The 24,783-nt window shown below is 33.1% G+C and overlaps 2 protein-coding genes across 2 annotated transcripts; both read right to left on the reverse strand.

Moving 5' to 3' along the window:
- Nucleotides 1–18,637: 18,637 nt before the first annotated feature.
- On the reverse strand, nucleotides 18,638–19,651 carry LOC149540246 (uncharacterized). Its single transcript, XM_089802669.1, has 2 exons — nucleotides 19,282–19,651; nucleotides 18,638–18,981 (listed from the first exon to the last, which is right to left on the reverse strand). Exons 1-2 carry the CDS (start codon nucleotides 19,649–19,651, stop codon nucleotides 18,638–18,640), a joined length of 714 nt encoding a protein of 237 aa, XP_089658795.1.
- Nucleotides 19,652–19,705: 54 nt separating this feature from the next.
- On the reverse strand, nucleotides 19,706–20,251 carry LOC149540247 (uncharacterized). The gene has a single exon (XM_089802670.1). The coding sequence runs from the start codon at nucleotides 20,249–20,251 to the stop codon at nucleotides 19,706–19,708; it is 546 nt and encodes a 181-aa protein (XP_089658796.1).
- Between the last annotated feature and the right edge of the window lie 4,532 nt (nucleotides 20,252–24,783).

Genomic DNA, 24,783 nt, shown 5'->3' on the forward strand with positions numbered 1-24,783 from the left:
TCAGATAGAAATGGAAAAGAGTAAAAGAAAGATTAGGCTTCATAAAATCAAAGGAAAAATCCACATCTCAAAGTATTCGGAGATTGGGCAAACAATGAAAAATCATGCCAAACTAACCCTCTGAAACTACATTGAGTGCATCTGATGCAGAACCAAAATGTTGAATTGTTGAACAAATGACTTAGGACAGCCATATATACAGCAAAAGAAGTGGATTATAAAAACATATTTCTAAAGCAACCAAAACTAAAAATAATCTTGCCTCAAAATGAACAATTCATGGCTAATGATTACGGTGGTCTCTATGAATTAGTTATAAATATGATTTATTACATTCTAAACAAAAACAAATATATTCATGAATCAAAACAAATACATTCATACTTTACCTAAGCATCCATAATATAGGGCCATTTGTATTTGTAGGAGAAGAATCCTGGTAGGTATGGCAACCATTACCACTACTATGAATCTGATATTCTAGTGAGAAAGAAGCATATTTTACAAATGTAAAATAGCACTTTGACCACTACCAATGGAAATAGAATTGATTGTAAAAAATTTCTCGATGTCTCAAATTCCCATAAATGTTTGGCTTGTCTGCTCTACAAAGACCCTTTAGCAGTGCCAAGTGCAATCATCACTAATGCAAGTGTCATACTTTCCTTTTGTTTCTCAAGAGATTGCATGACAAATGTGGAAGCACAGATAAGGCATGTGGAATGTTCACCAATTGCCTCATAGACCTACCTCCACCTTGTTTTGTTGTCTATTTCTATGTATTCACGTGGTCTCTTGTATTGGGAAGTGTATGTAAAATTACTTTCAATGTAAGGTATTTTGGTTTAACTTGTAATCTATGGAAATATTTTTCTATTAGGTCGACATTATGTTTAGATCAAGGAATTCAAGAAGTGGCGGGTTATATGGTATATTTCAAAATTTCAGCTACGTGTTAGAAAAATGTATTTAAGAATCCAAACACAATGGTTTAAAATGAAGGGTAACCACATAGAGAATAATTTTTGACCATATTGTTCACATTTATATTAATGTCTCTTTAAGGGCAGTTATTTTAAAATGGGTGTTCAAATTTGCTATAAATTGGTATATAAATGTCTTTTTCTTAAATTTTGATGTATTTTTTTGCAATTTATTTTTCGAATCTGTAAGCACTCGGATCATTTTTTGTTGTGTTTTAGCATGTTTCCACCACTCGTAGGAGATTTTTTTTTACTCGAAGTGGATTCTCTTTTAATCGCTTTCACCTGGGTAGCAATAAATTTGTTTTGAAATATGAGAGCATGATACAATTTTTAAGTACATAGTTTGGTTGAGTGTTTATATGGTGGAAGGCCTCCAGCAAACTACTAATGTTATTCTATGTTAAGTTTCGTTGGGTATCTTTCTCTCTCATAGGCAATGTGACTCAATAATACCACATAGCTCATGCCATCCACCGTTGCTCTGAACATTCATAAATACACAAAAATATACATCCCCCTCGACAATACTGATCCAATCTTCAAATTCACTCTTACCCCTAGCTCAAAAAAACACCAAAACACAATTGTGATCCAAATATGATTTCCATTCCACGACAGAACATGAAAACGATTAGTATTAGTAGCTAGTTCTAATCAGCTCTAACATTAGAGACATTTTTTTAGCATTTTTTTCTTATAAACAATGATCACAAAAACTAAGATGCTACACTTACAACAATATCTAAAACAATGACAAATTTGGCATTAGATTAAGGCATCCTAAAGGACCTTTTAGCCCGATGCAAATAAAAGTGGAGGGGGTCTAGAAAAACTGACCCCCAAATAGGGGCATCTTCGGATATATGTTGATGTGAAAAAAGTGAGATTTGTTAAATGGATGCAGGATTATTAAGCCTAAAAGACCTTAAACCCTGCTGATTTTGGTTTCACTATTTGTTTATTGTCAAGAAATTGAAGAAGTTGTTGAAAGATTGGTTTTGGTTTGCTTTGGTTTTTAAAAAGTTTTGCTTTCTTAGGGTTTTGTAATATGTTTCCTGCAAATTCTACCCATTTTTCTTCAATTCGCGAAAAATCTAAGATAAGTCTATGGTTTCAAGGAGTTTATGGTGGCTACAACCTATTCCTTCATATAATCAAATAGCATAAATTTTTATAATTGAAATAATGTCAAACAATACAAATACAGACAAATGTTGCCACCATGAAGAATGGTTTTTACTGTTTGTATGTATCTGGGAGTTTTTACAAATCAAATAATAGCTTTTGGATTTGATTATGTGTTATTTATTGGATTTGATTATGAGCTATTTCTTATTAATAATATTGTGGATCACACTTTATAGATTTCAAACATTTTAACATTAGATTGTAGGAAGGTCTTACAATCCATTCAAATGTAATCAAATAGTGTTTGAATTTGATTGGGTGTTAGTTTTTCCATTCATATTGTTAATAAATCAATCATGATCGGGTTCTAATTTTCCATCACTAATGTGGATAAAATCTCATAATTCATCATTAGGGTGTTAAAGAGCAATTGGAATGTTAGAAAATTGTGGAAGGGATGACACTGAAAGCAAGATTAAGTGTGTCACTTGAACATTTAAAAGAGCATATGTTAAAAAATCTACCTCAACCCTTAATGTTCATTTTGAGATTGTATTGGGTGTACTCTGAGATCTCAAGCTTCTGTCATAAATCAATTTCATTGAATGAGGGTTGTTAGCCTTCCCATGAATGGACTTGCTTCCTAATTTTAATCCCATGAAACTAGAACAAAAGATCTAACATATACATGCTTTCCAGAAAGTTTGTTTTTTCACACCAGAACAAATGAATTGTACAATATGTCACAATTCTTGTTCTATTTTTTCTTGAGTTTCTTATCAATTCTAATGATAGATTAGAAAGTGTGACTAGACAATAAAAAATTAAATACAATCTGAACTCCAAAACAACAATAGTACTTACTATAAGGGATAGTAGGAAAAAAAAAATTTAACATCTCAAGCACAATTATTATACCTCTACAAACTAACTGACAATTTAAGTATGTTTAGTTTAAATCAATTACGGTACGATTGTTCAAATACTTCCTCCTCGTAACATTCTAAATAAAAAAGTTTTGTTTCACAGAGTTTGTACTCCACTATACGAAATCACTCAATCCAAGGATAGACTAAAATTACTTGTCTGAAAATTTTGATCTTTTTGAATTTGTATGGTCTAATATGCCAGTATTCACCAAATTTCTATCAGTTTTCCCAAAATTTAATTTTGGAACTTATGATATTGTTCATAGTTTTCTGAAATAAAGAACATGCTCAATATAGGTTATATTCTAACTTGACAAATGGTTTAATTTGATTATATCATTTTGTTATTATATTTATTTATGTTGGTTTGTTGCCAATTTTTATTGAAAATATTTCTTAAGATAGATTTCATATTATGCATTTATTTATTTCTTTATTAATCAATTAAATTTTAGATAGTTTTTTATAAATTAAACTAATATTATTTATTTATTATAATTATCTAATTCAAAAATCAAATTATTAAAACTTATTCTATAACTATATCATTCAAGTAAAGAAATTTTATTATATGTCTTAAATGTTAATAGTTTTTACTATATCAATTATAAAAATATTTTATTTAGTACTCTTTAAATTGTTATATAAAATAATATAACTTGAAAAATTAAATGACCTAAAATAGATACATAGGTGGAAGTAAATTTTTTTTATAATATGTAAATTAATTAATTACTTATTTGCACATAATGTGATCCCATCTAATGCCCAATTTTTGTTAGTCATCTTATTGTACAAAAATGACAATGGAACAATTTATAAGCAACATATCTTAATGTCTTTAATATTTTGAAAGCAACATAGATATTGTTGATAAGTAGGAAATAATATAATATTATAGTATATAATTTTTAATAGTATTTTAATACTATAAAAGTTTATTAAAATTTAACTTTTATATTAGAGTAATATTTTTCTTAAAATTTTACTTAAATTAAATTAATTTTGTATTTAAACTTTATAAAATATTTTTAATGATTTGGAATATATAAAAAAAGCTATGTATTATTATAAATTTATATTAAATTCAAAATTTGTAATAATTAAAAATAATGATAATATTAAAATATTTTATTTATTAACATTATTATGATGTTTGTTTGTATTTACTTGATAAAAAATATTTTTCTATTATTCTTTTATACGTCTAACTAATATTAAATATATTTTTGTGTAAAGATATATTTAAATGATAGCATGCAATTAAATGAAGTTCAAAATATGTGTATTTGCATGATTTGTGTGATTTAACAAAATATATTTTTGTATTTAACAATGGAAACATTAACATTTGATCCAACATCTATAAGGCAACATGGAATAACATACACAACATTATCACGTACAAAAACAATAGAAAATTTATTTCTTGTAAAACCTTTATTGCCAAAACATTTCATAGCAAAGCCAAAAATAAATATAGAAATGGAACGCTTGCAATCAGATGCACAATGTAAACTTGACAATCGAGCTACATGCCCACAATCCACAATACATATGATCTTGTGCACATTAAATACATGAAGTTTACATGCTCATATGAATGATATACAAAATGACAATGAAATTATGTCAAGCGACATAATATGCTTACAAGAAGTACATATCAATCCATCCTGACACAATATCCTATTTCCAGAGTTTAGTACTCATCTTGTCAATGGAATTCATGGGATAATAACACTTATACGAAATACAATCATGGTACATACAAAATCATACCACACTTTAAAATACTTAGAGGTATTAACAATAACTATATCAAAATCAACTACTTCTTTCAATGTATGCAATATCTATGTGAGGCCAAATACTCCTTTCAAAGAATTTAACAATGCATTGGATGAAATCACAAGCACAATGGACCAAAACGCAATCACCTATATTGCTAGGGATTTCAACATTGACATGATATCAACAAACAAAAACACAATATACTTAAAAATAAAATGCATAACCTTCATTTTAACTTCATCCTCAATGATAATCACACCATTAATAAACCACTTATTGATCACATCTGGTCTAATACAACATCAAATATATGTTTTGTCCATAAATTAGAAGCATATTGGTCAGACCATTTTACAACATTCTTACAATCACATTTGCAAAAATAATTATAGCTTCATACACTAAGACTCACATTAATAGATTACAAAAGAAAAAAATAATATTTCAATTTTTTTGTGACCTAGAAAACATTGCATCATTCCAACAACTTCAACTATCTAGTTAGAAATTTTCAAATACAATTTTTTTAAATTTTTTTTTAGAAATTCAAAATTATTCATATATTTAAACAATATATGCTAACATTATCTAATGTCCATTTGCAACTAAGTAACCATAGGAAACAATGGATGCAACAAAAAGAGCAGGAAAGGCTTCACAATTTAGGCAAGAACAACCAACAAAAAGGTAAAATATGTATACTTTAATGTATTCTCTCAATGCTCATTTTTATATTGAATGAGTTCTAACAAGCAATTACAGGACAAAATTTAAAAGTATTGGCCCCATTATGATTGAACAACTAAATGCAAGAAAGGCAGGGACCACATTTGAAGGTGATGTCGTAGTCGTTTACAAAGTCAATCTTCACAAAATCAACAAAACACGTGAAGTGCTAAGGGCGAATCTAACAGACAACAAGACAGAAATGACAATAATTGTAACTGTTAATAGCAACCTTCTACAACAACATGAAAACAAAATAGTACCAGGAATGGGTATCTCAATAACAGGGTTTGAGATTGCATCTAAATCAAAATTTGACAGAGGTGACTATGATTATGTTCTTCTTTTGACAGAAACAAGCACAGTAGAAACAATCAATCAATATGCAATGAATATAATTTCATTCCAAGCACTACAATCAAAAGCCTCCTAACTAGCACAAGAAATTTCCCTATTGGAACAATATGTGCATTAGTCATTGGGACACATAAAGAAGGCAACGTCAACATTCTTCAAATAAAGGACAGTATGTCTGAGGAGGACAAAGTAGAGGTAAAAAAAAACTCCATATTACAACTACTCTTAAAACTATTGCAATAACACATGTACATTAAAATGCGTATTTATTATCAAACATGAATTTTTTTTATCTTTCTATATGGTTGTTGCAATTAGAAATGCATCCCAATTTTCTCCATCACTATATTTCAACACAAGAATAATTAGCCAAAAATGAGACACCAACACTACTTTTCAAGAATATTGTTACAAAGAATGATAGAAAAAGAAGACTCTGAACAGGAATATCAACATTCATCTGCAACTTAATTGATAAAATAACCTTGTAGCTGCTACAAGAAATACTACAGAAGACCACTGAGGTAATGTTAACTAATTTTGAAGATTTTAACATTTCTATTATGCAGCATAAACATAACTAACAAACTGAACTTTGCAACAGCTTCATGGAGTATTGAAAATAACAAATCCATTCTCTAGTCCATGCAGTGTTTTTTGTCCAAAATGCCAACAAAAATTTGGAGGTTATGGGGTACTAAGAGAAAATTAATTTTCTTCAACAAAAATACAAATATTTTCTAACATCTTCATATGCATTAATTACAACTTTATCTTTTTTACATTTGTGACAAGTTGATAAGATTTTTTTTTTCACAATCATTTTATCTTCCACCTCACACAACATATCTAAGCAATATTAATTCTCAATAGAAATATAATTTCAATATGTTATATCTTTGTATTTGAATTTCTAATTTTTTTAAAACTTTATTTTTTAATAAAAGTAGTTAAATTATTACTATTATTTTTTAATTATATTTTATAATAGTGTTTGTGATATGTACAATTGATAAGTGTTACAATTTATAAATTATATCATTTATTATTATTAATATTTTTTATTTAAACAATTTATCATTTAGTTTAAATATATTTAAAACTTAAATATATATTTTAATATTAAATTAATAATTATATTTTACATAAAAAAAAATACTAAAGAAAATAACCACAAAAAAGAAATAGTTCAATTCTAAAAGATATATACATTATTATTAAGTTTTTATAAACTATGTATTAAAATTAAATAATTATATTCTATTTCTTATTTATTACATCATATTTATTCATCAACATCAAATTTATATGTATTACATCTATTTATTATTTACAAATGTACATATTAAATTATATAAATATTATTTCATAATTAAAAATTACTTAATTTTATGAAAAATTTGGAAATACAAAACATTAAATAGTAAACTTTCTCTAATTGTCTAAAATTAAACAATTAGTTTTACTTATAAAATATTTTTATATTTCAATACATTTCATTTTTCTTATACAAATGTGAGTTTTAATATATAAAATAAATTCTTAGTTTCATTAATTAAAATATAATATATTTTAAATTTTTATTATAACCATGATTTTATTTTGATTATTTGTTTTATTAAGAAAAATCTCTCTCTCTCTCTCTCTCTCTCTCTCTCTCTCTCTCACACACACACACACACACACACACACACCTAACTTATGTTGGTATCACTATCTTACTATTTTATCTCTCTTCCTCTTTCTCCTCTATATCATCTCTCTTTTTTTCCTTTGCATATATGTTTATGTTGTTACTGTTCTATACTGCTATTTATCTCTATCTAATGATTAAAAATGGTGTGACTTCCATTTGATAATCAAGATGAGAATAATACATGGTTGGGGGAGTTTTTTCCAACTACTGAAAATAAGCAATCAATCCAATGATCTATTAAAGACTCAATGGTTGACCAATTAATTCCAACACTTTGCAACACCAACTACGAGGAATATATGGAAGACAAATAAAAAATGGTGTTCACACTAAGCCAATTCTCCATTGAAAGAATTTTTACTTTGACACAGGCCAATGCAATAATCAATGTTAATCAGGTCCCTAGCAATCAACAAGGACAAAAGGTACACCACAAAAGTTAATAGAGCAACCAAGTGAAAGATAAATTAATTCAATAGTATTTAATATATCACACATACATATCTAACTCAATTCTTCCCCTACTTTGTTGCAGGCAAAAGAAGAATAATTATGCTCAACCTTTCCTCCCTCCAACAATATGTGATGGATAATGATATGTACATTGTACTAATAGAATGCAAAATAATGAGAATACATATGCATTCTACTATACTAGTCCAAGAAATGCTTGAACTCTAAGGATGTAAATTAATGCTCCACCTTTCCTCCCTCCAACAATATGTGATGGATAATGATATGTATATTGTAATAATAGAATGCAAAATAATGACAATACATATGCATTCTACTATACTAGTCCAAGAAATGCTTAAACTCTAAGGATGTAAATTAAATACAAAACCAAACACAAATACATTGTAATAAGTTATGCTTATTTTGTGAAACAAAAATAATGGCAATGTTATCAGACCATAACATTAGCTACTATAGCATTTCTAATCTTGTCTTCATAATTTATTGTATAAACAATCAAATCTACGATACTTATACATAACAATACATTAGGAAATATGAAATGTATCTAAACAATGTATTACATGAAATGCATTGCAAAATAAAATGACAAATTATAAAATCAAACAATTCTGATATGTACTAAAAGTATTACTACCACCCCATGCTTCTACTAAAAATATATCTAGTGCCCCATGTACCATCGGTAGGAACTAGATGCTTGGTGTCCTTGTTTCCTTGTTTTGGGCTTTTTTTTTGATAAATTTTTATTTAGCTAGTTTTTTTTGGTGTTCTTTAATTTTATTTTTCTATTTCTAAATTTAGATGTATTTTATTAATAGAATAGTTAGATAATATTTTTTTATAATATGAATATTTTTCTTTTTAAAAAAATTTAAAATTATAATTTTAAAAGAAAAATTAATAAGATGTAATTCTTAGTTATTTCATTATATAATTATAATTATATATAGATTAGTTCAATGTATCATTCTAAATAAATATATAGATGATTAATTGAAAAATTATACTTTTTAGCATATTGTCCAATCAAGTTATTTATATATATAAATAAATTAAAACAATCAAAATAACACGTAAAAGAATATACATATAGAGATAAATTAATAACGAAATAATAATTGTAGTAATTGATGTTAAGGAATTTAAGATTTGAGATACAATATAGAATGATTCCAATTCAAGTTTATTTTTAGGCGCTAATGAAGTCTACTTTGAATCCATAGATTTGTGAGATGTCGTTTATGTACCAAACACAAGGCATATATTGTTAAGTTTGTAGTTTTAGTCAGATTCACACACACACACACACACACACACAATATACACATAGAAATAAATTAATAACTAAATAATAATTGTAGTAATTGATGCTAAGGAATTTAAGATTTGAGATACAATATAGAATGATTCCAATTCAAGTTTATTTTCAGGTGCTAATGAAGTCTACTTTGAATCCGTAGATTTGTGAGATGTCCTTTATGTATCAAACACAAGGCATATATTGTTAAGTTTGTAGTTTTAGTTAGATTCACACACACACACACATTGTTATTTATACTATTAATATACTAACTAATGATGTTTACACCTTGGAGACAAGAGACATGTCTCTTTCTCTCGTACTTATGTGAGATCCAAATCTGCATTCGAAACATATCTATTGTAGTGCCTACCCTTAGATCACATTTTGTTATCGTTGCTGAACTCTTTTAGAACTAGTTTTATGTTGTTGGTTAGCAGCATTCTTTTGAGATTATCAGATATTGTGCTATGGATTCAGTTTATTATGTGATGAGATTACTTAGACTCTATATTTCATGTATGTATGATGATTATTTTTAGTGTTCACAATTATTGATGATGATTATTACATTGCTTTCAATTATTAATGATGATTAGTAAGATGATTTATTATCATATGTGTTTTCTTATGGATACTTACCCCATACTTGCATGTGTATGGTGTGTGTGTTTGCCTTGCGTGTTTGCTTTTGTATGGCGTGTCTGATGTGGTTAAGAAAATGAATCGTAGTTACTTGCTAGTCGGGATCTACATGATGCACCACTTCCTACCATTGTCTGTTTAGTTTAGTATATATTGCGTTTGTACATGCATGATTTTTTTATACAGGTTGCAGGTACCGAGTATCGACTTCCCTGAATTGCCAAGATAAGCGTACCCTATCACATTATCTCAATGATAAGAGAGGGAAGATAAATTCTCAAGTCCAAATCCCAACCCTTTGAGCCATTTGTCCTAATTGGAAAATTAGGACAAATATCTGAGTTGAATACCCACCGAATGTGTCGGATGACATATTTCGTGATTTTTAACCCTTTAGATTTATTTTGTATGATTTGTTCTATGATGGATTTTCATATTTTATCTTGGAGGTCTATGGTGAATTTTTCATTAATTAAGTCTTAATAAATAGATTTAATTAATAAATTATTTATTTGAAAAAATTAATAAAATATTACGATCTTTGATATTTTGATTGTAATTAATTAAATATGAATTATTGGGCAAAAAGAATTAAATAAAAGAAAACTAGAAATTAAAATTTATAATAATTATAAAATAATAATAAAGTAATAAATAAAATAATAATAATAAAAGTTATAAAAATTAAAATGAAAGTTATAAAATTTAAATAGAGATTATTTAAAAAGTAAATTGGAGTTATAAGCTTGCATGAGAATTAACATGTGTCAACAACACAGGGGTTAGTGTATCAATTAAGCACAAGGTGTCTACAATTCTATGACTCATCAAAAAAAATTTGAAAAAGACTCATGTCTAGTTGGTGACACCTTTTAGCGGTTTCAAGAAGCATTCCAAAGGTTTTTTGAGAGCTCTTTATATTCAGGCATTCATAGAAGCTTAGAGAGGGGGGGTGGAGAGCAATTGGAGGATTGGAGGACTCAAGAACTCTGAAGAAGGGAGCTTGCTCTACGAGTTTTCTGAAGAAGAGCGAATTAGCATTAGAATCCGGGTAGATTCTTGTGATTTTTTCTTATGCTATTTCCGCATCATGCATTCCTGTCTTCTTCGTGTCTTCCATATGTCTTCTGAGGAATTTCATATTTTTATTGTATGTATTTTCAATTTGGGCAATTAAATTTATTTGAGAATCTTATATGCATGGATTTAAAAAAAAGAGAAAACGAGTTTGGGTTTGAATTAGAATCAAATTGAAATAGATTTGAAAATAGTTTCAAGATTTATGGCCAAATCCATTAGTGGAATTATTGGATAAATTTGGAGAACAATTACCCTTTTAAGAAGAAATTTTTTAATTGTCCTGTCGCTGCCCTTTGAATAGACCCGAACTCAGTCATTCATAACTTTTTATCTTAATCGAATTTATTCGATCGCTCCGATCAAAAGTGGCGCAACTTGGCCCTCTCCAACATATTTAAATTTCAGCCCGATCCAACGATTCATTAGGGAGATATGGCCGTCGTATTGAGACTATTTTATTCAAGGACAGATATTTCTCCATTTCCCATAACCAAGAGTTCTTTCTCTTTAAACTTCACAAAAAATAATATATATCAAAGCATGGAATGAATTAAAGATATTATTGAAATCTTCCCTTATTAGAATCTTATTAATATGCATTAGTTTTATATGGTTTATTATCTAATATAATTAAATCAAATTTAATTAAGATTAGTTAATAGTAGAAGAAGTGTAATTAATTATTAGTCAATCTAGGTAAATGAATGAGAGAAAATTAAAAGAAAAGAAATTTTAATATAGTTTATATAGTGGACTTTTTATAATGTATATTTAATACTATTTAATATATATTAAACAATTTTAGAGTTGTTTAATGAAGATGATAATATTAAGAATTTGGAGATTATTCATGTTAAAATCTACAATGAGTCTTATTAGTTTGTGATAGGGATCTCTTTCAAACAATGTTTATATAGACAAAATATTATTAGAACAATTAGAAAATGGAGTCTAATGGTTGATTTTAATATTGATTAAATAATTGTAAGATGATAATTTATATTATGTTGATTTAAATTTAAAAACTCTGAATGATATTGGATTAAGACTGAATTATTATGTTATTGGTTAATACGTTTGAATACCTTAATGGAGTTAAGAGTTAGCCAAATATTAACTAATGAGTTTATGGAAGGATTCTATAGATCGAGTATGTATAGTTTGAAGAGTTTATTATTTATTAATGTTTGTAAGGACTAGCAAACTATTAATAAATAATGGTTTAAATAAATATCAACAAATTTGATTAGAATTAATTTAGTGGAGATTATTTATTGATTGAAGTTTGGTAAAAGATATTAATCAAATTGAATTGGTTAATAATTTGGAGAAGCATCGATTAACTGAATCAACGTACATAGGGGAAACTTATTTGAGATAATAATACTTGGTATTGGAGATTTATTATAACTTGTTATTATTAAAATATAAATGAAAACTTTGTTGAAGAGTGATGAATTTGGTTAGTATAGAATTATTAATAAGATTTTCAATATAGCTTATTATTAATTATTAACAAGATTATTATTATTGAATTCTTAATATGATCATTTGAGTATTGAATTATAGTTAACTTTCAACTTATAGAATTCTAGTTGGTTATTAGTCAACTGATATTAGTTGGAACGTTGCTATGGTTATGTAATTATTAATTAAATCAATTAATGATAGTTAATTAGATTTAACTAATAATTAAGTTATGTAATGAAGATTTAATTGATATAATTTTTCTAATAAGATTGTAGAAATATTGATATCAAGTTGATGAGTCTTATTTTAATGACTTAGATATTTTAACGGTTATTAGTGACAATTTAATAATGATTATAATTAAGAGGCTTAAGTGTTAGAGATACTTAATTGAGTTTTAACTATTAAAATGTTAATGGATCATGGAATTGTGCACCTAAGTTAATTGGTGGATTAAATTGATTATTTTAACTTATTCGAAGATTGATAATTGGTTCTTTTATGAATAATAATGATCCTTTGATTATGTTGAAATGTAGAAGTAACATTAAGGAAGAGTTGTCCAATTAGTACTATGGATCTTAGCAAGTAAAGCAAATGATTTAATGAGTAAATATTTATCCTTAAGTTATTCTTAGAATGTAATTTTTAATAATGGAAGGATAATACTAGCGGGGAACAATTGGGTTGACTTGTAGGTCAAATAATGAAACTTAAAACACTTGAAGTATACTTGCAAACAGAAAACTAGAAACCCCTACACATTATTCAACTATGTGAATTTAGTAAACCAAAACATGTGTTTGCATCGTATATTCTATATGCTTCTTGTTTTGAGTTTTTGGGTTGACTAGTGTTGACCAGTCCTAGGTTGTTACCAAAGGCTCGGGGGTTATGAGATGTGTTGGCATGTTGATCTTATTTGGTCTCGATCTTTATAAGCCCAACCATGGTAATGTGATCGTATGCTCTATGAAATGTTTGTATTTACTGTTTGTATTTGTTCATCAGTCTTCATATGTGAAGCTGAGATGTATATGAAACACTTGAGCTAATCATTTTTGAGTCATCGATCAGTTATCCTTGGATTACTTTCTAGTCGCCATGATGAGACTGAAATGTGAATTTATTTCTTGACGATGTCATGTTGTGACATGTTTGACTCAACCATTTTGGAGTCTTTGATCAGTATAATTTTGAGATATTCTTGGTTGCTTGTCGAGAACCATTTATCTTGAGATATATTTTGGTTATTGAGAACCAATTGATACTTATGATTATCAGTGATGCTTTCAGTTGCCAATAGAGAACTGTTGTGGTCATGATTTTCTATGGATGCTTTTTCAGATGCTCATGGAGATTTGATGATTCTTATTATGGATATTTGATGCTTTTATGCATATTTAATGATTTTATTATGGATTATCTTTTATGATTTTGAGATTTATGATTCCATGAGCTTAGAGTAGGTAATCTACTTGTAGTGTCGGGAAGTGGCTTGCAATGGGGGTCGGGGCCCTAAGTGGCTATCAGGGTAACTCATTGTAAGTTTGGTTAATAAGTGATAACATTTACACACTAAATGGAGATTAAATGAACCTAAAAAGATAATTGTTTTGATGTTCTCGCCCATGCCTTGAGTGCTTGTACAGGCTAGGATGGGAGTAGTGAGAACGCATGGTTGTGACCGTGCATTCCATAGTATGCCTTGTCAGTATGAGAGGATACTAGTGGCCGCATGAGATCAGTATGGACCCGTGGAGTTTAGCTAACTGCTAGGGTAACTTGTACGTGATAATTGCGATGACACTTTCCCGCTTGCAGAGTAGGTTTTCTACATGTCTTTGTGTGCCTCTGGGAATTAGATGTCGATTTTGTGTGTGTTGAAACTATTGAGTTAGTATACTTTTAAGATTCCTGAACTTTTTATGCTATGTGTATTGATATCCTGTTTGGGACTTGAGATTATCTCCTCAGCATGGTGGGAGTGGACCACTTAGGTTCCACGCGGTCGGGTGGTAGTGTATTTTCACTCTTATCATTTGAGATCCGTCCAAGACACCGTGACTGGAGTATCCTTGGTTGGTATTTATTTTTCATTATGTTCTTTGAGCATTATGATAGATAATATACCTTATGATGGATGTATTTACTGGTATGTTTCTTATATTGACAATTTGCTTTATTTTGCATATGTTAATTGATGATTTATTATGTTTTACTTTGCATGTTAGTAGGATGTTTTAGGAGTGACATTCTTACTATGTTAATACTGATGATCTCTTCGGTGCTTTGGAATGTTACTCACAGAGGGATGGCTAAGATCCACGATGGTCTAATGATGATATTTACGGTTGGGAGGAACCGTGCACTTAGTTATTTATATTTGTGATACATGGTTATCTTTTATGATGGATGTTTATATCTTTTGTGATGATGTATCATGTATGATATGTAGTTTCATTTATGTTATTGCATCATGGATTAATATTAGATGATGATGATGTACTTTATTTACTTGGATGTTTATTCTTTTAAGCTTTTCATACCCTATGATATGTACAGTGGATGATTGAGCTAAACTAAAATATAATTACAAAAGGACACTTGTATATTGTTTAAGTACATTGGATGTATCATTGTTATTTTATAAGGATGGGATGTTAGATGAATAGTTCATTTAGATGTGATACAACGTTAAGGGATCTTTAAAGAATGTAGCCTGTTATGTATATATGTTATGTTTATTTTCATTTGAATTGTTACTTTTGCTTCCGCAAATGTTATGAATGATTTTATCTTTCATGTTTAAAAAATAAATTGTTTGGCAAACTTAGTAAAATTCTTTGGATCCCTTGGCGGGGCATTACATCTATAACAATGACAATATAATTACATTTGTAGGAACAATCTTAGTTATTGAAGAGACATGTCTCCTTCTCTCATACTTATGTGAGATCCAAATATGCATTTGGAACATATCTATAACAATGGTAATATAATTACATTTGCAGAAACGATCTTCGTTACTCAACATGGTATTAGAGTAAGGTTTGCAAATCTAAGAAGACATGTTTTTTCTGAAATAGATGGTTAGACCAATGGAGCACAAGTTGGGATGATGGAAGTCTTCATCAAAGATTCATTGGAAAGGGCATAGATTGGATTCTATGCACTTATTAGACATTTGATAGGGTCATCTTTATTGATATTATCTTCATTGAGATGAGCTTCTCGGTCTCTACCATTGGACCCCTGACTATCCAAATCTAAGAGTTGTGTATGTAATCTCTACCATCTGAGATGGATCAAGGTGGGCCTCCAAGATGATTCAAGATCTCAGACTATGATCTGAGACTCACTCCTTATTGTATGAGAGGAAGAACGATCTGCACTACTTAAACTGTTGGTCAAAGATTGTATAAAACTATACGAGTTTTTACTAGATCACTACTACTTAGAAGTATGAGATTGTACAATGAATGGAGTGTGTGATTCAATGTGTAAGTTAGGCCTGTTGTTTCACAGTTGATCGAAGCCAACCTAACGATAATATTAGAGACAATATAAATAAACTAAATTAAACATTGACTAATGGCCATGACCATACGAGTGCTTGTGACTTTTCGTACTACATACGCGACGATCCTAAATTCAAACACAAATAATAAAAAATAAGAAAAATAAGTCATATTAATCCTTGACTTTCTTTCTTCTTCTTTTTGAAAAAGAGGGGTAAAAATTTATTCAATCAAAACCAAGTTATAGAGCATAAGCCAAAGGCCCAAGAAAACATTACATACTCCTGTCTTCCACTAGCAATTGCTCAAGAATCTCAGAATACTCCAAAGGTAACTCATCCCTACCTCTAATATCCCATGTACCCACATTCTCTGAAGCCCATTTTGCCAAACAATTTGCCACTTTGTTCCATTCGCGAGGGATATGATGAAAAGAGACAAAGTCCAAGGAGCTACAAAGACTAAGAATTTGTTTGGCCAAAGAAACAAGTTGCCAGCTAACATCCTCCAAGCTCTAGTTGTTCAACATATCCACAATGATCTGAGAGCTAGAATCACAGATGATTTTCTTCCACCCTAAAGAACATCCACGCTTAACAACCATCTTGATAGCAAGGGCTTCCATCAGGTTATTATAATGTTGACCCTTGTAAGTAGAGAAGAGAAAAACATCACCATTGTTACCTCTACCTATAGCCCCAATACCAGCATGACTCGGGTTCCCGCGAGAAGAGCCATCAGTATTAATCTTCAAGATACCAACTAGAGGGAGTGTCCATCTTCCAACTCGGCAAACCCACTGCTTAACAGGGGGAGATCTTTTTTTGAAGAGTGCATCTCCAACTGTTATCCCCCAAATTAAGATTCCTCACAATAACTTGATCACCATGATCTATAGCTATGGACATATCACACCTAGCAAAAAGAATCTCCTGAAGCCTATTAAGAATGACCTTCCATAGTTGAAAGCTTCCAAGTTTGGAATCACAAAAAATTCTATGATTTCATTCCAACCAAAGGTTCCAGAGAATGAAAATTGGCCCAACCATCCAGGCCACCTGCAAGAAAGGAGTCTTCACTGGCGGTCTACCCAAACTATCCTAGAAATCAATCAGAGAAGTAGCATGGGTACATCCCTGACACCAAGCTTCCCACCATCTGTGCCATATCTCTCTCGAAAAGGGGTAGAGAAAGAACAAGTGGGAGGCACACTCCTCATTGTGTGAATAGAGAAAGCAAATAGAGGGACCCTAAAAATCTCATTTGCGAAGGTTCTCCCAAGTGAGGCATTTCTTCTGAGCCAACAACCATAAGAAAAAATTACATTTGGGCCAAGAGAAGTGGCTCCATACCTTCTTCCACCACTACACTTCATCTGGACCGTGTAAGTTGTTGTCAAGTGTAGCATATCCTTGAGCCATAGTATATTTACCTTTAGGGCTAGGACTCCAAGCCAGAATATCCCTCTCATTGAGGGAGCTACAAAACCTATTCTCCAAAGCTTTAGAAAGGAGGGGTCATGGTCCTCATTAGAGCTGCTAGCAGGCCACTCCTGAGTATCCTTCCAGTAAGTTACCTCCACCTGACCTAATTGCTTAACAGTCTTAAAATGTTTCACCTTATACCAACCAGCATTAGTGAAAGTATGACAAAGAGGCTGGAGTTGGGGATAGCTAGAGAGAATGTGAGGATGGCCATCCCAAGAGTCCTACCAAAAAAGAGCCTCCAAAACTCTGTTGCGAATCCAGAAGAGACCTGCCTTAACCAGATAAGCTCCCTTATTAAGAGTGTCCCAAATATAAGAGCCCCTACCCATCAAAGGAAGGTGTGGCACATCAAAGTGATCAACTCCAGGAAGGTACTTATGGATAAGAATCTTGGCCCAATCTTGATCTTGATTGTTGCACTAGCGCTAGTATAGCTTGGCAGCCAAAGCCGTGACAACCAGAGCCATCGATCTAAGACTAAGGCCACCAGCATGCTTCGGCCTACACACAGACTCCCACTTAACCAAGCTCCACTTCGAGGATAGAAGGTTACCAGACCAAAGGAATTACCAGATAAAGCATCGAAATCCCTCAAAAATTTTGAGGGAGGGACCTGAACACAACACCTATAAATGGGAAGAGACTGCACCATAGTCTTTAACAGAATCACTCTCCCAGCAAAAGATAAGTGAGTAACCTTATTCCAAAACTTATCCAAAATCTTGTGCCAGTAACCCCTTCGCTGAGCACCCAAGGACAAAGGGACTCTAAGATACATCAAAGGGAGGGACCGATTTGGAACCTAAGAATTCTAGCAATCCTGCTCTGTATAAGCTAAGGGGTATTAAAGAAATACATGGATGATTTATCATCATTAATCTTCTAACCTAAAGCTTTCAAATAGATATCCAAAGCTTTCCTGATATTTACTGCCTCGTTGATTCTAGCCATGCCCATCAACCCAGTGTCATCCACGAACTAAAGATGGGAATAGGAAGGACTATCATTATTCCAGCTCCAACCTTGGATAAGACCCTACTACACCTGAGATCTTAGAAATCTACCAAGACCCTCCGCCATGATAATGAACAAGTAGGGAGATAGAGGGTCCCCTTGCCGAAGTCCTTGAGAAGCACCAAATAGGTCTAAAGGTTCCCCATTTATGAGAACAGAGAAGGAGGATGAAGTCACACAGCTAAGAACCCAATCCACCCACTCCTTGTCAAACCCAAAAGTCAAAAGAGTCTTTTGTAAGAATTCCCAACTCACCCTGTCGTAGGCTTTAGACATGTCCAGTTTAATGAACATAGCTTTCTCTTTAGAAGTCGCCACAGAGTGGACCGCCTCCACAACTATCACAACTCCATCCAAAATTTGCCTACCTTCAACAAAGCCCCCCTATTCAACAGATATCAATGAATCGAGAATAGGCTTGAGTCTCTCAACAATCAATTTGGTGATGATCTTGTAGACAACGTTGCATAACGCTATAGGCCTGAATTGATCCAACTAATTAGCCCCTTCTTTCTTAAGAATGATAGCCAAGAATGTAGAGTTCAAAGACTTCAGCATATGTGTGTTCCTATTGGATTCTTGGACTACATCTAGGAGATCGTACTTAACTATCTCCCAGAATTCCTGAAAAAACTCAATTGGAAATCCATCTGGGCTAGGGGCCTTACCTTTCTTCATATTAAACAAAACTTTCTCCAATTTAGGTAACAAGATAGGGCACAAGAGGGCCTCATTCATCTCAGTAGAGACAAGGCAAGGCACACAATCCAGGATGGCATGCTTCTCATCCCTAGCAGAAAGGTCCTCTCTGGTGAACAAACTAGAAAAGTAATTAACAACTTCCCTCAAGATTTCTTCACAAGAAAAGATCTGAGTGCCATTAGATGCAACAAGAGAGGAGAGAGAGTTCCCCTGTCTCCAGGCCTTGACTAAGTTATGAAAGAAAGTAGTGTTCCTATCCCCCTCCTGCAGCCAATCAATGCAATATTTTTGCTTCCAGAAAATCTCCTCTCGAAGCTCCCATTCTTCCAATCCCATAAGAGCCAAGGATTCAGGTTTACTCAAATCAAAGGTCAACCCCTGGTCTCGAATCTAACGGGTGATATCATTTAGTTTGGTTTGGGCAGCAACCTTCTGAGCCTTTAAATTCCCAAAGTGTTGTTTATTCCATCTCTTAAGCCTATACTTCACATGTTGGAGCCTTTTGCTGAAAGTGTACATAGCTGTTCCATGGGCAGGCTTCCCCTCATACCACCAATCCAACACGTAATCTGAAAGGGATGAATCCCTTAACCACATCAACTGAAATTTGAAAGAGGGATTCTTGGTTGCACTGTATGAGGTGATAGAGAGTTTAATAGGCCAATGGTCGGATCCCCTCCAGTCAAGAATTTCAGAGCTAGTGGCCCACTTGTTGTTCATCCAATAGTAGGAAACTAAAAATCTATCAAGCCTTTCTGAGATAGCCGTGCCACTGCATCTCTGATTATTCCATGTAAAGACACCGTTAACTAGCTTTACATCAATGAGATTCAAAAAACCAATTATATCTCTGAGCAGATTTGAAGACATATCCAACCTAGCCAAGCCACCACATTTTTCCTCCAAACTAATAACAACATTAAAATCACCAGCCATAATCCATGGAAGAAACGGGTCCAGGGATTAGATGAATCTAATATGGGCCCATAAATGGGATTTACCTGTAAAGTTAGTAGGTGCATAAATATTGGATAGAAGACATCTTTCCATAGTCTCAAAACTAGAAGCAACCAAAGAAATAGAGGTTTGGTTAGAAATCCACCATAGGGGGAAACTTTCCTCGGGTTCCACAGACAAGCCACCCCCCTGAACTATTCAAAGCACCCACCCCCTACCAAGAGCCCTAGGACCAAATCCATGGGGCACAAGTAGCTAATCCTTCCATTGTAAGCTTAGTTTCTTGAATAAAGACCACATTCGGAGACTAAGACTCAATTAATCTACGAACAACCTTTTTTTTGGGGATGATGTTCAACCCCCTTACATTCCATGACAAAAAAATCATTTATGGGGTTGGGAGAAATGAGAATCAATGGGTTTTACAAACCCAGACTCAACCAAATTCTCACCTATTATCTTTACCTTCTCTTGATCAGTCTTTCTGCCACTCTTTGATGCTTTGTCTAAAGTCCCCTTTTTGAAGGATTTATTTTGTATGCCTAAGACGAGAGGAGCCTTATTGCACTTAACAGAATCCGAGCCCCCCTTAGGTGTAGTGAGATCAGGAATCACCAAGACTAAGCCCTTCAAAACCTATGACCCTCGAAGGTCTCCATTGTCCTGAGCAGGAGATGACAAATCAATATCCACCTATCCAACCTGTTGGTTCCTTGCAGGTTGAATCAGATCTTCCTTCTGCATAGCCTCAACTGGAAATTCATGTTGACCTATAACCCCCAAAGAGTGCTTAATTGGATTGCCTTCCTCTTGGACCATATCTCCAAGAGCGTCAAATCTGTTAAAGGTGTCATCAGTCTGCCTATCCACCCCAATTCTCTGCTTACCCTTGCCTTGTTATGAGACTTGACTTGAATAAATCCTTCACTATCAATAGGTCACTTAGATTGGGGGGCCTTCCTCACATTCTCCTTAGGGAGACTAGGGGCAACCAAGGAGGAGGATTTATTCTTGGGACATCTGCAGTGTAAATGTCCATACTCATGGCAAATTCTGCACCTGAATGGAAGGGTCTCATAGTCCAACTGTTGGATCTAGGAAGATGATCCCATGCAAATCTCCATAAATTCTAGCAATGGATTATTTAAATCTACTTCAACACAAATGTGGGCAAAAGAAATTACCTTACAATCTTGTGTCTGAGTAGCTGAACCCACAGGTTTTCCAAGCAGCAAAGAGATCGAGTGAAGAATGTCCTCCCTCCAGAATTCCAAAGGAAGCCTCAACAAGCAAACCCACACCGAAACTCACGAAGGGATCTCCTCAGCAAAGTTGAATCCCATGTGCCAGGGTTTAATGAAAAGCCCCACCTAATTAAAGAAATATGGCCCCCCTTCAAAAGCCCTATTCCTATCCGTCATGCTTGAAAAGATAATCATAAAATAGTTATTTGCTGCTAGCAAAATCTACATATCTCCTTCCGGGTTCCACACTCGACGAGCCCAAGAATCCATCACAGGAAAAGAGAGTCGAAGGCCCAAAAATTTACAAATAAGGGCATGATTACTCCAGTATTCAACATCCTTTGATACTTGTTCTGGTTGAATAACCAGAACAGGCTGGTCCTCATATCACTACAAGTAACCGTTAACTTTCTTTAATCGTAACATCCCTTTGGGAGAGGAAACACCTTCCTCTACCTAGATTTCACCATTTAGAGTCTTATTATTTTCATGCATCAAAGAGGATGGCTCACCCATCTCCATATCTCTGATCAAAATCTACGAAGACGGTAACCCTCGGTCCCCCATTCATCAATGAACTGGGACGCAGCAAAAAGAAGAGGACGACGGGAGGACGACGGGGCAGAGGCCCCACACACACCGTGTGCCTCATGTCTCCCACCAAAACATGCCCTTGGTGTTGAAATTTGCAACCAGGCACGCAGGTTGGACTCCCACAAGCACGTAGCAGACCAAACTGGTCCCTAACCCAATGACCACCCACAAAAAAGGCACCACAGCCCCCGAAACACCTCACACTCTGCGAAGAAACCATGAAATAGGGCACGGGTCGGCTAGGGCACCCAGGCCAAAATGCAGACTAGGAATGCCATTTTTTTCCACCATCCTTGACTTTCTTATTCATGAAACCCTGCAAGTAATTTTCAGTGGAAAGTAGCATGGAAAAAATATAAAATGGAAAGGAACAACCAAGTTTTGAACCCCAAGAATTATCATGACTGCCTGTATGATGCAAATTGTGCTCAGGTGGCTTGATACTTAAATATTGTGAAATTAATTTAATAGTTAAGTTCAATGTGCACCTATGTGGATATCATGGTCCACACAAAACATCAAATTCCACTAATGTGCTAACCAAAAGGAGAAACATAATTGATGAAGGTATGCCCTGATACCACTTGATGAAGGGCCACACCACCCTACCAACTCATTACCAAAATGCCACAATATGAAGACAACAGATGACAAAATGCTTCAAACAATTTTATTATACTTGAAAATCCAATATTAATTACAATAACATTTCTACAAGATCCCTCAAGATCCAATCCAAGCTCAAGTTAGTCTAGATCCATAATCTAGTAGAAACCTCCGAGATCTCAACTTGTGCTCACAAGCCATCAAGAAACCTCCTTATTTCTAAATCATAGTCACTAGCTCTTCTCCAACTTTATCCAAGATCCAGGTGTAAACTACCTCACATTCGACGCTCTGTCTACACACTCACAACTCCATCACAATCCTGTTGTAAACTGCCTCACATTCAACACTTTGTCCACAGACTCAGGAAAACTCACTCTTCACTTCCTCCTTCTCTTCCACACCTTGAAGCCTTCACACCTTCCAGCTTTCACACCTTGAAGCTTTTCCTTCCAAAGCTTCTACTTCTCGAGCTTCACCTTCCACAGCTTTCACACCTTGAAGCTTTCACCTTCCAAAGCTTGATTAGAAATGCTCATATGCCTTGCTTAAATAGGCATTTACCACCCAATGCATGATTTATCCACAACCTTCTAGAATTCCTCCTACACAATATCCACATCCTTCCACAATAACCACAACTTTCTAGAATTCCACCTAAATACAACTAAGCACCACCACATGGCCCAATTAGAAAATTACATTTCTTTTGTAGATCACAACAAATATTAAATGCATGATTTAAGGAACTTTCCACAAACTTCTTAAGATGCCACCTACACACCTCGATTAATGGAATAACAACTATTTTTATTATTTTCCTATTTATGCCACCTTTTCGCGTTGAAAATAGAAATTCCTCTTTCCTCCTTTTTTCCTATTTTTCTAGTTTTTTATTATTTTCTTTCTATTTTCGTCACTTTCTCTCTCTTCTACAAATTTCTATTTTAAAAAAAATAATTCTCCCATGCAAGATGCTCCTGCATCAGACTCCCCCGATAGATAGAAAAGTGTGTCCCACACTTTGACACCAAAAGGAAAGATCTACAACCATCTTCATCTTCACCAAAGGTTTCCACCTCAATAGGGACAAGAAAACCACCATGCAAATCTTCCACATCTGCATTGCTCTATCAAACACCAGAATCTCAACCATCCAATTAGCATGCTCACCCGCAAGAACAAACTGCACATAATGCTTCATCAACAAAACTTCATTCACATTAGCAACTAGTGATTCCACACCAGTAGAAACAAACCCCGCATCAGCAACAAAAAACTCCATATCAACACCAACATGTAGATCTCCATCAATACATGCCAAACTAGCAATATCATTGCTCACAACAAGATGCTCTACAATACATAACTCACCACCAACAACAGCCTGATCATCCACGGCCAAGTGCTATGCAGCCTCCATGTCAAACTCAACCAACTGATCATGAAAACCAACCTTTGTCCTAGCATCAACAAGGTTATGAATATCTTTAGCAACAACCTCTAGTTGCTCTATAGGTTTTGCATCAAGCTCCACAAACTGATCAGCAAAACCAACCTCTTCCACCTTGACCTTCTTAGCTTGATCAGCCAATCTAGCATCCAACTGAGAAAACATCTTAGAAAAATTCCTCTCCACTATATCATGGATTTTCGCAATCACCTTAGGGTCCAATCCTCTCAGGGCCATCTCCCAAGATCTTCGTAAACCCTCTGCAACAAATCCTTCCCACGCTCCTTGTGACAACCAAATTGTTTGCAAGTCAGATCGCAACCTGCCACCTCGCACGAACAATCAAGAACCACATCACAAGTCTAGGACAACAGATCTGTAATCCAAAAACTCTCTGCAATCATGCCTCAACAAGATTAGTCATCCATCGATCAATTTGCATGTCCTTCCAAGGTCCTAGTGCAAACTGCCTCAGCTTCGACGATCTGTCTACACGCTCAAGAACTCCCGCTCTGATAAACTTCACCCAACTAAGGTACTGGTACAAACTACCTCACACTTCGGCAATCTGCTTGTACACTTAGGAACTCCTGCTCTGATACCACTAATGAAGG

The sequence above is a fragment of the Cupressus sempervirens genome, chromosome 9, assembly GCF_028749045.1.
Source record: "Cupressus sempervirens isolate cs-2001-9-10 chromosome 9, ASM2874904v1, whole genome shotgun sequence".
Classification (NCBI taxonomy): Eukaryota; Viridiplantae; Streptophyta; class Pinopsida; order Cupressales; family Cupressaceae; genus Cupressus; species Cupressus sempervirens.

Bases quoted from the DNA above. Each gene is read 5' to 3' on its own strand.
- LOC149540246 (XM_089802669.1), bottom strand. From the start codon at position 19,651: ATGGGATTGGAAGAATGGGAGCTTCGAGAGGAGATTTTCTGGAAGCAA. The intron at 18,982-19,281 runs GTAAGGCCCCTA...GCTTTGTTGAAG, and splicing joins TTTGTTTAATATGAAGAAAG to GTAGGCAAATTTTGGATGGA.
- LOC149540247 (XM_089802670.1), bottom strand. From the start codon at position 20,251: ATGGCTGGTGATTTTAATGTTGTTATTAGTTTGGAGGAAAAATGTGGT.